This window comes from Paralichthys olivaceus, chromosome 11, assembly GCF_024713975.1.
Source record: "Paralichthys olivaceus isolate ysfri-2021 chromosome 11, ASM2471397v2, whole genome shotgun sequence".
Classification (NCBI taxonomy): Eukaryota; Metazoa; Chordata; class Actinopteri; order Pleuronectiformes; family Paralichthyidae; genus Paralichthys; species Paralichthys olivaceus.
The window spans coordinates 16474021-16486964 of NC_091103.1; the positions used below are offsets into that span (position 1 = coordinate 16474021).

At 41.9% G+C, this 12944-nt stretch overlaps 1 protein-coding gene across 1 annotated transcript; it reads right to left on the reverse strand.

Annotated features, from left to right (window-relative positions):
* Nucleotides 1-2519: 2519 nt before the first annotated feature.
* On the reverse strand, nucleotides 2520-8756 carry rhoub (ras homolog family member Ub). The gene is made up of 3 exons (XM_020088446.2): nucleotides 8345-8756; nucleotides 6478-6536; nucleotides 2520-4557 (listed from the first exon to the last, which is right to left on the reverse strand). Exons 1-3 carry the CDS (start codon nucleotides 8559-8561, stop codon nucleotides 4102-4104), a joined length of 732 nt encoding a protein of 243 aa, XP_019944005.1. The 5' UTR covers nucleotides 8562-8756; the 3' UTR covers nucleotides 2520-4101.
* Between the last annotated feature and the right edge of the window lie 4188 nt (nucleotides 8757-12944).

Sequence of the window (12944 nt, forward strand, 5' to 3'; positions counted from 1 at the left end):
CAGTAATCCCGCCCAATGGGCTAAGCTCCAGCGTTGGCAATTATCTGAGGGGGGCAGAGAAATCCTTCAGCAACTTTAAGACATCAAAACTGATTATGGAGCTGCTCTTTCATGTGGAGTCAGAGTTCAGTTGTTACCCAAATGATTCTCAGAAGTTACGTAAGGAAGAGAGTTTACAGGACTGAAAAGTTCAACGACCACTTGAGTTTAAACAGGCTTCAGTTGTCAAGGCCACCCATTTCACACCATTATCTCACCTAGCATTCATTTAAAAAGGTTCTCTTCAACCATGATTCATCCAGGGCTGTAGCTGCCAGGGATACTTTACCTAACAGTCTGAGGAGTTTGCGTGACAGGAAGAGTTTATAATATTCTACAATAACACACACGTTACACATGCTGCTTTTATTTTAGCCAGATTGTGTGTTCATGTGGTGTCAGAATAATCTAAAAAATGAGTTCCCGCCTGGGAGAAATTCCCCTGACCACCATCTCTCCAAAGTCGGGGAAGGTTTTGGTTAACAAGTTGCAGGGTTGGTGACGTCATCGCTTTCTAAACCAATAACATAATTTCACAATCAGCTCTACACTGTAGCTCCTGATAGGAACTTTCTATCTATAAACGTTTGTGGTCAACAGAAAATTAATTACTTGGAACCACAGACCCATAGTGACATTCCCACTAAAGCACCAACCTACATTCCTGGGTCATAACTTGTTTGGAGGTTTAATTCAAAATTAATTTGTTGTTTTTAAAGGGTATTAGGCGCAGGGTAGATGGAAGCTAACTATTTCCCTCCAGTTTACAGTCTATGCAAAACAGCTGCTAGTTCTAACTTCATGTTGAATGGACAGATGCTATGAAAGTGGCAACTTACTCTAAGAGTATTTTAGGCAAAAGTGAATACTATGGAAAAACACTTACACGATACTGTGAGATCAAAATAAAAAAAACCAAAACATTTTAGACGTTGAATTAAAAAAATGTGTACATAATTTTGGCTTTCGGGATTTGGACTCATGACCTCAACATTTCTACAATACTAGTTTTCCCCTTTAAGCTAGGGACAGATATTAGATCTGCAGATCTGCAGACCTGGAGACAGACTGAGCAGCTCTATAGGCCATTATAGTGGAAGCATCCGATTGCACCACAAAGGTCATGTAAACTTTGGTTTATTGCCTCAACAACCATGAAATGGCTCCAATGCATAAAGAGTAGTTAGATAACCACATGATCTACACACACTCCATAGTCTTAAAGGGTTTGATTTTGTTGGCAGATTGATGTGTTTTATATTTACATATGGTTACACAAATACCCCATGTATATTTTTAGTCAAAACTGAGCTCCTCTGTTTTATATGTAGCCTATAATATAATATATATATGTATCTACCTCAGAGACAGTATTGCTATTTGGATTAAATTGTTTAAATGAGTACAGAGAGACTAGCTCATGGACAAAGACTCTCTCCATGAAATTTGAGAGCTGCGTCAACCTCATCCCTGATAAATCTCCTGACTCTTGACTGACAGCTCCAAATTCTTGCCGCAGACAATAAGCTGTACTCCTGGCTGACAGGTAGATATTATAGTCTAACACACAAGCCGCAAAGCTAAATCAGAGGACGTCTCACAAGATGGCTGCTTTGCTGAGACTCAACAATGGGTTATTTCCTTCTAAAATATCGGTGGAAAGTGGAGCTGCCTCGACTATCATAATTAGACCATGTTGGCACCGCTCCTTAATTAGGTTCAGCCACTCTGAGGCTGGACAACGTGCTCATCTGCAGTCTGCCAGACGACACAAACTCCCTTTCAGCTGCTTACCCTATCATTAGTGCTTCTAAACAAGCACAGGATACCTAGCTGACTGTCATTCTCGGCTCATTGTTGTAAACTGCGGTGTAGACACATTGCTATGAATAGGAGGAAAAGCCTATTTTAGGCAATTACAACCATCTGATCCAGCATAGTTAGAAGTCTTGGTGCCGACAAAACCTCTGAGGCTAAAGTTGGATTTAACTCTTTATCAACTTTATAAAATGTAATTCTTTGGCTAAAAGTGTCAATACTAGTTGTAGGTGTAGTATAACGCATGGCAAAATTACTTAACTTAACTTTTGTGTGTTTTTTGTGTTGTATGATACCTTTTATCCTGTATTATAAATTAAGTGGAGCAAACTATATAGAGTATAATAATTATTAGGAGGCACTCCGAGAAGAAAATTAGTGAACATGCCATGATGACCTATTTGTGTGTAACAACAGCCATCCAATCACCTTGCAAGTATTCTTTGAAAGAACCTGCCCCTTTTGCTTATCAGTTTGCAAAAAGCCTTCCCAGCTGAGATAAGTGATCCTGTTATCTGTCAAAACACCTATTCATTCCCTCATAACCTTTGACCTTAGACAATGCATGAATAAGCCCCCCCTCCCTCTTATCTTCATATCCTCTACAGTGTGACAGTGGAGATAAAATCTCCATGGAAGCATCAACAGTAAACAAAAACAGGTTAAATATTTCACATTTTATTTTGTTCCGCTCATACAGCTCAACAAAATCATTTCACGCCAGAATCAGACATCAGCTGAGACGCTCAAACCATTAAATGTACCGTTTAGAGTCGGACAGCTCAGCCCACGGTGACATTACAAAACATCTTAAGTGATTACTATGTAACATACATAATGACATATCGTGTTTTCATACATCTGCTCTGAATCGCTGTTGATCGCTTATTAGCCCAGAAGGAACAGATAAGTAGACAGAGCTGAGTTGACGGGCTTCTGAAAAATAAGAAGCAAAACATAAGAGTCAGTCACTTTGGTGATTTCACCTATTTCACTGTATGATTAGGGAAACAAAGACAGATCTTGATCTGTTTAAGGCGCGACTACAAGGACAAGGAAAGACTGTGATCGTCTAAACCAGTGGTGTGTAATGCTGGTCAGCCATTTCTGATTTACGTCTCAAGCAGCACAAGTATCCACACCACGGGTACAAAGGCCATTGCATGGCAAGACTTCAGTGATATGTTTGGACTCTGTTTGATAAGGACAATGTACAGCGGCACTACTCAACGTATTGCTGCAAGAACAGAAACCAAAAGGCCTAAAAACGAAGAAACTGTTTTCAGGTGAAGCTTTTCAGTCAAAGTGAACTGAAGCTTCTAAGACCTACAGCAGATGCATGTTATAAGCTGCAGTTTGTGTATTGGTGAGGAGCTTACAGACCCCTGACTGTGTGGTTGACCAACAGTGCAACAGCTGTATCAACATGTGGCACAGACACAAGCCGGTGTGGAGAAACCCCTGCGATAGGTTGTAGTTCAACGTGAACGGCCTGATGTGAAACCAGTCGTTCATTTCCTCAATAACTCATTGATTTCACCTCAATTCATACTCATGTACATTTGATTGTAATTCAACAGTGAATGAGTTAAAATAATTCTGATCTGATTCTTCTCAAACTGACGGCTCTGAATTTGAAAATGTGCATTTTAATTTTCAGTATCTCTGATTTAAGATGAGCATCTATCAGAAGTGTTTGGTGCGGAATTACAGTGTAGAACATAAAGTAATATACTTTTTTTAAAGTATGGCATCAAATCAGAATAAAAGGAGGAGTATACTTTTAGTATATAACATCGCCACCTGAACACCTTCCCCTCCAAGTCAAGCTAGCGTTTCCTTTGGACAAGATCAGTACGATGTGCAGTCCATGTGCCCTAAACGTTTATTAGCTCCATAATTTTTGGTTGAGCGCTGGTCACAGTCATTTAACAGTTGAGTCTGGCTCTGAGCAGCAGACAGTGGTTACAGCCTCATGGTCTCTGTCTTTCAGGCATCAACTGGATTTTAATGGTCAGAGTGAAACCATGCCAGACCTGAAACCACTCTGCAGCTCAGAGAGGCACGCTCTGCCTCTACTGATCTGTTGTTCCACTGAATTAAAGTCACTCTGGCCAGCACATCTGGGGTCGTCCAGACCAGTTGTATGTAAAAATATAAGTTCGTACATCCATGTTAGCTCCTCCAGACAAGTCAGCAGTTCCAGTTTCGTATCGGTCACAGGAAAATGAATCTCCTCCGTCCCTATTGGACGCACACATACTTTTTCCACCAGGACTTGGAGAGCATCTTCATCTTATCAGCTGTGCTTCGGACCTTCCTCTCCCGTCGCGCTCTCCTGTCAGAGTGCCGCAGCCCCACGGCGATGGCCGCATCAAACACCTCCTTCAGATTCTTTTGCGTCAGTGCTGAACACTCAATGTACGTCACAGCCCCTATTTTTTCCGCCAGCGCTCTGGCGTCTTCCTCCAGCACCGGCGTCTCCCTCCGCCTCGCCAGCTCAATCAGCACCTTGACGTCCTGTCGCAGGTCGCACTGCGTGCCTACGAGGAGGACAGGCGTGAGAGGGCAGCGCCGTCGGATCTCGGGCACCCACTTCTCCCAGACGTTTTGAAAGGAAGCAGGGCTGACCACGCTGAAGCACAGCAGCAAGGCATCGGTCCGACTGTAGCAGAAGTGCCGGAGTTTGTCAAACTCGTCCTGATGGAGATAGAAACGGAAAGTTAGAAATGTGGAGATGTTCCAGGTCCTGATATTTTCCATTTGGCTCTGATCAAAGTCTTTACTTTGATTAATTATGTCCCTCACCTTCTCACCCAGACAGACCACACACACACAACCCAGTAATCACTTCACTGGTCAACACACTCAAGCACCAGGACACCACAGAAAGAATTGCGGTGCCAGAAACTGTTTGATGACAAACTTTCAGACAGTGTTTATATTGGGCAAATTCACACAATACAAAGCCCTGCCCCTGTATTTTATATCATCTACAGTAAATGTCTTAAATTAACAGTTTGGAGCCACACAGCTTTGACAAACAAGGGCCTCCCACATCCTTGGGTACACAGATTATAGTTGGCAGAGGTAGAAACTTGACACAAACCTCTCCTTCTCTCTCTTAACACTTTCCTTCCTAGAGCACATCTCCTAATCCCAACACAATGCTCTGTGCTGGCACCTTCTTAATTCAAAAACACAACTCAAGTCTACAGAAACAACCAGTTACTCAAACATTCAACATGTGGAAAACTGTTGACGCTCAACACTTATCAACTTGTTCATTTCCCAACACAAACTTTGGCTTTGCTTTGTGATCCCATGACGTCGACCCATCTGTAGCACATACAGACGTATCAACATCTCTGCTTACGGAGCAGCTTTGTTTATCAGCTCTGGCGGCAGCTGTTATCGTCTTTCTCCAGACTTTCTCCGTCTTGTCTGTGTTGCCTCACTGGCTCTATTGCTCTCTACCTCTCTCTTTCTTTGTCATCTTTTCTGTCTTTTTTTTTTTTGGCACACCCCGACCTATTTCTGGCACAAGCTCCCCTCTTATGAAATTGCATCAGTACACTAAGTGTTTGTGGACTTTTATCCTCCCATATTTGCCCAAGCTTGTCGGAGTGTGTGTGTGTGTGTGTGTGTGTGTGTGTGTGTGTGTGTGTGTGTGAGCACAGCTTGCAACATGCTGTGAGGTTTTACATGTATTATGGGCTTGTACAAATGCCTCATTCCACTTTACTGCCAAAGTGTCTTTGATTGTGCGTAGAACTGGCAGTGCCTTTGCAGTGTTTGTGAATGTCAAATATGCTGCTGCTCCCGGGGGCAGGGCTCCATTAGGTTGGATATCTAACCACCCATGCCCCAGAGAAATTCAAACACAACTTTCACAAGCTGTTCATTTCAAAATTGCCCCATCAATATAATGAGTCAATAAATTCGCCTGGCAAGTTCAACCTTAACAGTGGACAGAAAGAAACAGTTTTTTCTATATCACCTCCAGTCCTGTCTCCACCTAGAGATACTGTGTATACCTGTTTGAGATAAAGCCCAGAAGAACCTTGCTAAACCTAACAGCAGCTGCAATTAGGCCGATTCATTATAAAAAATCACTACAGATTCAACTTTTCTTTCTTTTTCAGTTAAATCAGATTATTTGTTTAAATTGATTGCATTTAGAAAGCACTTTTCTAGTCTGGGGATTTAGTATCTTGACTAACTTCTACATGTGGACTGGAGGATTTAGGGATCGAACCCATTTACCATAACCACAAACAGTTGAAATGACCCTGAAATACTCCTAGGACTGGAGGTCTCCTGCTCAGATGCCATGTTTGATCAAATAACAGTAGGTTGTTTGATTTGAAAATACATAAAGAGAGAGAAATTCCACACGTGAGAGGTTGGAAATAAATGGTACAAAACTTCATGAGAATTCATCCAGTAGTATTCAACGTATTTCATTGTCAGCCAGAGATATGGATGATACACTGTCATTGATAAAATGTGACATTTACTGTATGTGGAGCAAAGGTTGAGAGACATGTGGGCCATACACTGTGTGTGTGTGTGTGTGTGTGTGTGTGTGTGTGTGTGTGTGTGTGTGTACTAACTCACCTGTCCTGCAGTGTCACACAGCTGTAGTCTCACCGGGTTTCCATCCACCTGAACCACAGCTGTCGACATAGAAACAGACAGAGAGAAAACATTAAACTCTAAACTCTGTACAACAGCCTCCACCTGCCACTTCAGTAGTTAACACACACACAACCACCCACCACAATATTCTCTGGAATAAACAAAAGCCAGCCAGTTGCAAACACAAAGACCCCCTGCTCTGCTCCTGCAGCTCACAGACGGCCCGCTCCGTCTCGCCCACCCACTCTGCCAGTTACTGTCGAGACCATAACACTTTACTGTTGCTGAGCTTTGTTCTCTGTTGTGTTTTGACAGAGGCCCATTCCGAGGCTGACTAACAGAGGAGTTTAAGAAAAAAAAAAAGATTTTGTTTGCTCTGTGACTCTTTTCCAATCAGCCTCACTTCTAGATTGGAGAAGTGGATGAGTCACCTTACAGCCAGTTTCATTATAGGGCCATTTATTCCCCTCTGCACAATGCAGAGCAGCAGGCACATGGAAACATTTACAGTACGCCTGGAGTGGTCGGCCATAGCACCTGATCAAAGAGCCTGCTGGAACTGTTCATGTAAGAAGACAGGCATCTTGGCACAATGCTTTTACAAAAGAAAGAGAAAGAGCAGGAGGAGAGAAAGAAAGGAAAAAGAGAAAGAGAGAGAGAAAGCGAGAGCTGTCAGTGTGTAATCAGCTTTTAATCCCTGACATATGATAGCTCTTTGATTTCCAGGACCAAAACTCCCCTCTCATCATCCCCTCTCCCAGCCTCCCGCTCCTCTGCGTCTCTGCCACCTGTGGCATTGCGTAACTGCTCAGAAGTCAGCTTTCTCAAGAGGACACTCTGATCCCGGGCACAGAGAGATGACATCACCAGTGAGGGCCCCAACTGCACAATCGCTCTCTGTCAGGCCACGGCGAAAGACAATCTCTGCCTCAGAGCCACTGCGACAGATGTGCCCATTCCAGTGTAGAGGAGAGGGCTCGCGGGTCAAGGCTGACAACAATAGACAGAGTTGTGCAATCCAAAACCCCTGAACCAGAGGCCGGCCTGAATGGGAGGGTTGCGCCAGGGTTTGTTCTGAGGGCGGTGTGTGTGTGTGTGTGTGTGTGTGTGTGTGTGTGTGTGTGTGTTTTCCCAGTGTTTTACCAGATTTGTGTTTTACTGGATTTCAGTGTAATGTCAGAGAATTAACTAAGATTAATCACACCAACACTTAAGTGTGCAGGAGACAATGCCAAGTATTGTTTCTTTAATTCTAGATAAGAATAAGAATCTATCCTCTGTGTAAAGTTAATATCTTATACTCTTCTCTTATACATCATAGAGTCTCTTCAGAGTTTTCTAAAGAGATATGATCATGAAGCAATGACGGTCATCAGCAGGTCACAGGTGTATTTTTTCTTCAGCCAGCTCTGATAAGTTTAAAACATGTGCCCCCATTGGAAGGATTCTATTCACTCTACCTATGTTTCATGGAACAAAACCTGCTGGGACAAGTGAGACCGTTTGGAAAAGTGGAACCGTGCCCAATGGAAACCATGGCTACTTCCAGGGAGGATAACCCAGATGTCCATCAACACTGATGGGAGAGAGATAATATAGGAAACACAAACAAATCTACAGCAACAGTGGAATAATAGGAGGGGTTGGCAGAACAGACGAGTGCAGCCCAGGCATGAATTCTTCTGCAACTTATGTCAATGGGACATGAGTCAGGCAGGTAGGAAAAAAGTGATTTACCTCTGAAAAACACGTTTATACACATAAAGGTGTCTCTGCTTGCAATGAAACAATACGCGTAGAATACAGAATTTATAATGAACAATAGCGGTAGATGGAGATAATTTACCCGAGAAGTCGTCAAACGCAGTGGGGACATATTTGGTTGGGTATCCGTTCGTCGTGTAGCTGACCACCAGGCTTGTTTTGCCCACCGCTCCATCGCCGAGCAGGACGCACTTCAGCAGCCGCTCCTGCGCCTGCCCCGGCCGGGCGGGCTGAGGGTTGTGCGGGGGGACCGGAGGGGCCATAGCCTTTCCGTAATCCATAGAGAGCGGAGGTGACATTCAATCGGCCAGCGCTTCACCGGCGGAGCAAGCACCCACCATGAGACCCGGGCTCCTTCTCTGACGCGGCCAAAAGTTGTTCGTGCGTAAAGTTGCTCCTCTTGCCGTGCGCGCTGTCAAATCCAGTGTCTCCTATAACCATCCCGACAGCGACCCGACTACCACCCGAGCTGAGCGCTTCACGATGTGAGGGCGGATCTTAAAGGGGATATATGTGCAGATTGATTTGACTAATCCCACCCACTTCACCTCCCAGCAGAGGAGGGCTGAGCACAGGTCGAAGTTGGGCAATGAGTGCCAAAAAGTTGTTCTTTTATCTATGTGAGATAACTTGAGCTTTACTCTTTAGAGGAATTATAATGTAGTATGAATGATATTGTTCCATTCATTACTGCCTGTTATTAGCATTATTTTAATTAATTTTTCTGCTGCTTTCTAAATTTTCTCATGTGTGTTTGACCCTGTGCCAGCGAGTCCAGACTTATCCTCACCAGACAGGAGGAGACAACCTTGTCGTCCATTTTGAACATGACACATAAAGCATTGAAATTTCAAACTCAGTCAGACCACCTGACCTACTTTATTCTGTAGCCAGCTGAGTCTGGAAGGAGCAGCCGAACTGGAGCTGCAGGACAGTCAGTCTTGAGATGTTTCTATGAGACTGACTCAAACATAACTTTCCTCCTGATGGGGTAGTTTTTCAAACTGACCAGTGACCAGGGAGATGTCTCTCAGAAAAATCAGATGGAGTTAACAGCTGGAAAATGGGAACGAGGTGATGTCTTGACTGTTGTCGCCCCCTTATGGCCAAGAGCAAGAGCAAAGAGTTAGCAAGTGAGGCCTATAAAGAGCCCCAGAATCTACAGTTAAACAGATTTATTGTGTAAATGCATTTGTGTGAGCTTTACTTTAAATCTGAGTATGTATACACAGAGTTATAAAATAACAATTAACCCCTTCTTGTATGTTTTAAATAACTTGTTCCTTGTTGGTGGGAAATACATTTTCCTGGTATGACCCCACATCATGAGGAAAATCACTGGGGAATAAATATATGATTACAATTTTGAAACCTACAGGCAGCATCTTTGGACAATGCAGGCTGATTGAATTATAGCTTTTACTTATCTACCTTTAACGTAGGGATTTTAAAAATAATGCAGTAATTCGATTTCAACTCAACCTTCATTTCAGCCTAGTTGCTTTTCCATTTATTAAGCACTTAGGAACACCATGTTAATAATGGGCAGGGCCTCCCATTGCTCTGAATACAGCCTCAGTTCATCCACAAGATGTTGGAGAGTTTCCTTTCAGATTCTGCTTCATGTTGAGATGATTACATCAGATCTGTCAGACACATGCTCATGTTACCAATGTCCTGTTCTAACACATCATAGAGGAAGTCTATTGGATTCACAGACTACCTCTGTGGAGGTCACTGAACTTATGTTTATGAAGCCAATTACATTTTCTGTGTGATATGCTTACATATATAAGCAGCAACATTCAGACGGGCATTATTGATTAGTAGTACGGGGGCCAGAGTTTGCCAACGCTATCACCAGAGTGGACTGTGGACACAAAGCAGGTTGGGCCTATGTTAGGTCCAACTTTCAGTCAGCTTCCATCAGGTGTTTTTGATCCTGTGTTCACCTCAGCCTCAGATTTCTGTTGTTGGCCAACAGGAGCAGGAACAGGAGCAGGCGTTGTCTTGTGCTGTTATAGCTTCTTCACCTCAAGCTTCAACGTGTCGACGTGTTCTTCTGCTCACCACATTTGAAAGGAGAGGTTCTCTAGTTACCGTGACCTTTCTGTCAGCTCCAACAAGTTTGGACATTCTCCTCTGACCCCTGTGATTCATCAACAAGGTATTTCTGTCTGTAGAAGTTCAGCTCAGTGGAGGTTTTTTTTGTTTTTCAAACCATTTGGGATAGAAACTGTAGAGACAGATTAGTGTGAGAATTCCAGATCACTTTACAACCACAAAGCAATAACTAACTGATTTTCTTTGTATTTTAGTGTATTTTTAAGCACCATCCTACTCTAACTGCACTCTTCTTTACTGTTTTTAATTTTATTCTGTATTTTACATCAACAGATGTATGTCTTTTGTTTCTTTTCTTGTTATGTGTTATGTTGTGATTGTTGTCTCATTGTGGGCAGCTTCCAAAAAACTAAGTTGTGTGGCAATAAACTATTTATTCTAATGAAAAAATATTTGTACAGGTATTTCTATCAAAGTACTTGTTGAGTGTCTATCAATCTAAAAAAATTAATTCACGCTACTCTTGTTTTATCTTTTCAGTGTGTTTATTTGTCCAAGATTAAACTCTAGTTCTTTTAAAGTATACAAAATAATCAGACTACTGCTATAATGTGTGTAAGGACTTGTGATTGATTTTAAATAGTTAAATAGTTTCTGAATGTCAAATATGCAGCTGCTTTCCTGGGGGCAGGGCTCCATCAGGTTGGATATCAAACCACCCAGAGAAATTCTAAATATCTAAGTTTCACAAGGTGTTCATTTCAAAATTGTCAAACCAATATAATGAGTCAATAAATTTGTCTGGCAAGTTTCACCTCACTGTGGAGACAGAAAGAAAGAAACAAAAACAAAAAGTTATAAATAAGAAATAGCTTTTTCTATATCACCTCCAGTCCAGCTCCACCAAGATATACTGTGTATACCTGTTTGAGACAAAGCCCAGAAAAACCTTGCTAAACCTAACCCTACAACAAAAGGCAACATTACCGCAACACAAAAGCAGCTGTGATTAGGCCAATTCATAATAAATAATCACCACAGATTCATCTTGAATTTCGTTTGCGTTAAATCAGATTCTTTGTTTAAATTGACTGCATTTATAAAGTGCTTTTCTAGTCTTAGTGAACACTACAAGTCTTATTCTCCCATTTACACAAACAGTACATTTATACAGTGCAACTATCTGCTGTGCCTTTTGATGGATTTTAAATGTTAAGTGTTTGGATTTAATTTTATTCACACAAGAAATATAAAAAAACAGAAGCACAAGGCAATCTAGATTTAGTTCTACTGAAGTGATGAGTTTGACTTTGATAAAAACAGCCGTTCAGTTGAAATATAATTTCACAAGACAGTGACAGAAAGTCAGTGAATGAACCTTGTCTATGTTCCAAGCTGTGTGGGTAGACAAGGGAATTTAATTTCACCGCTATCTTCATTCACATCACTGAAGTTCCCTTAGGAAGGAAGACAAAAAAATAATTTGTATTAGTAGGGAAATGTGCGATAGGAGCCTGGTGTGCGAGCAGCTACTGTAGGTCCAACACTTAGCAGCACATGTCACATGTTAGGATGTCAACGATCACGTCTGCTAACATAACAAGGCTTTCACTGCAGTTCATGGGGGAATCGAACAATGATAATAAGGCATTAGAACAGATACATTGTGGAGAGAACATTAAAAGCAACCGCTAAAAGGGAAATATATATCCTGAATAATTTTTATTAATCCTAAAATGTAACTACTTACAATTCTGTATAAGATACCCTCGTCATGTACTTTCACACAAGTATTGTATACGTACAAAAAACAGCGTTGTCAGGGAGTGGATGTTCAGGTGAATGTGAGAAGTGGTTATGGGAGGGGAAGTTGCTGTCAGCAGCTGTAAATACTGTGAATCACATCATGCTCTGGAACCTGCAGTTAAAAAGGCACCTGCTGTGTTTCACTCCCACATTCCTTCACAAGTTTTCCTCCGAGGCTGTGGATCAACACGTCAAGAGGAACATCCGTCATTTTAACACAGAAGCAACCATCCATTTACTCTGCAACCTTCGATGCTCCGTCAGAGATGAGCGTCCTGTCATGTCACCTCATTCCATGTTTAAGTTTTGAATTTGTGAAAAGAACTCACTTATTTTTCTGAGTGTTCATGCTTCAACTTTCAATTTACACTTTGCACTCGGTGTAAGTGTGAACAACAGAGCATAACAGTGACCACCCACTTTCAGAGGGGCTCTGGTTCCAGAAGTAAATTTCTAATTCATTTTCTCCACAGACATTTCAGAAAATCCTTAAGAGAATGGTTTTAAGCCTAAAACCAGGCCGACCAGCTACGAGATGAATCGTGACAATAAAACATTTGATTAGGAGCAAAGAATTATATTGGAAAACTGAGAATAAGGGTTGAAGATTGTGAACATAATTGTTTAAAGAGTGAAGAAACTATCCAATAAACTATTGGAAATTACTTTTCCAATGACTTCCTCTGTCTTTCTTGAATTTACTCTTGTAGAAATGATTTTCCGCTCATTGGACACTCATTTTCTTGCTTGTGATTAACATTTCCATGGTAACAGAAAACTCAACCCATCAGGGGATTGTGGGTAGTGTAGTA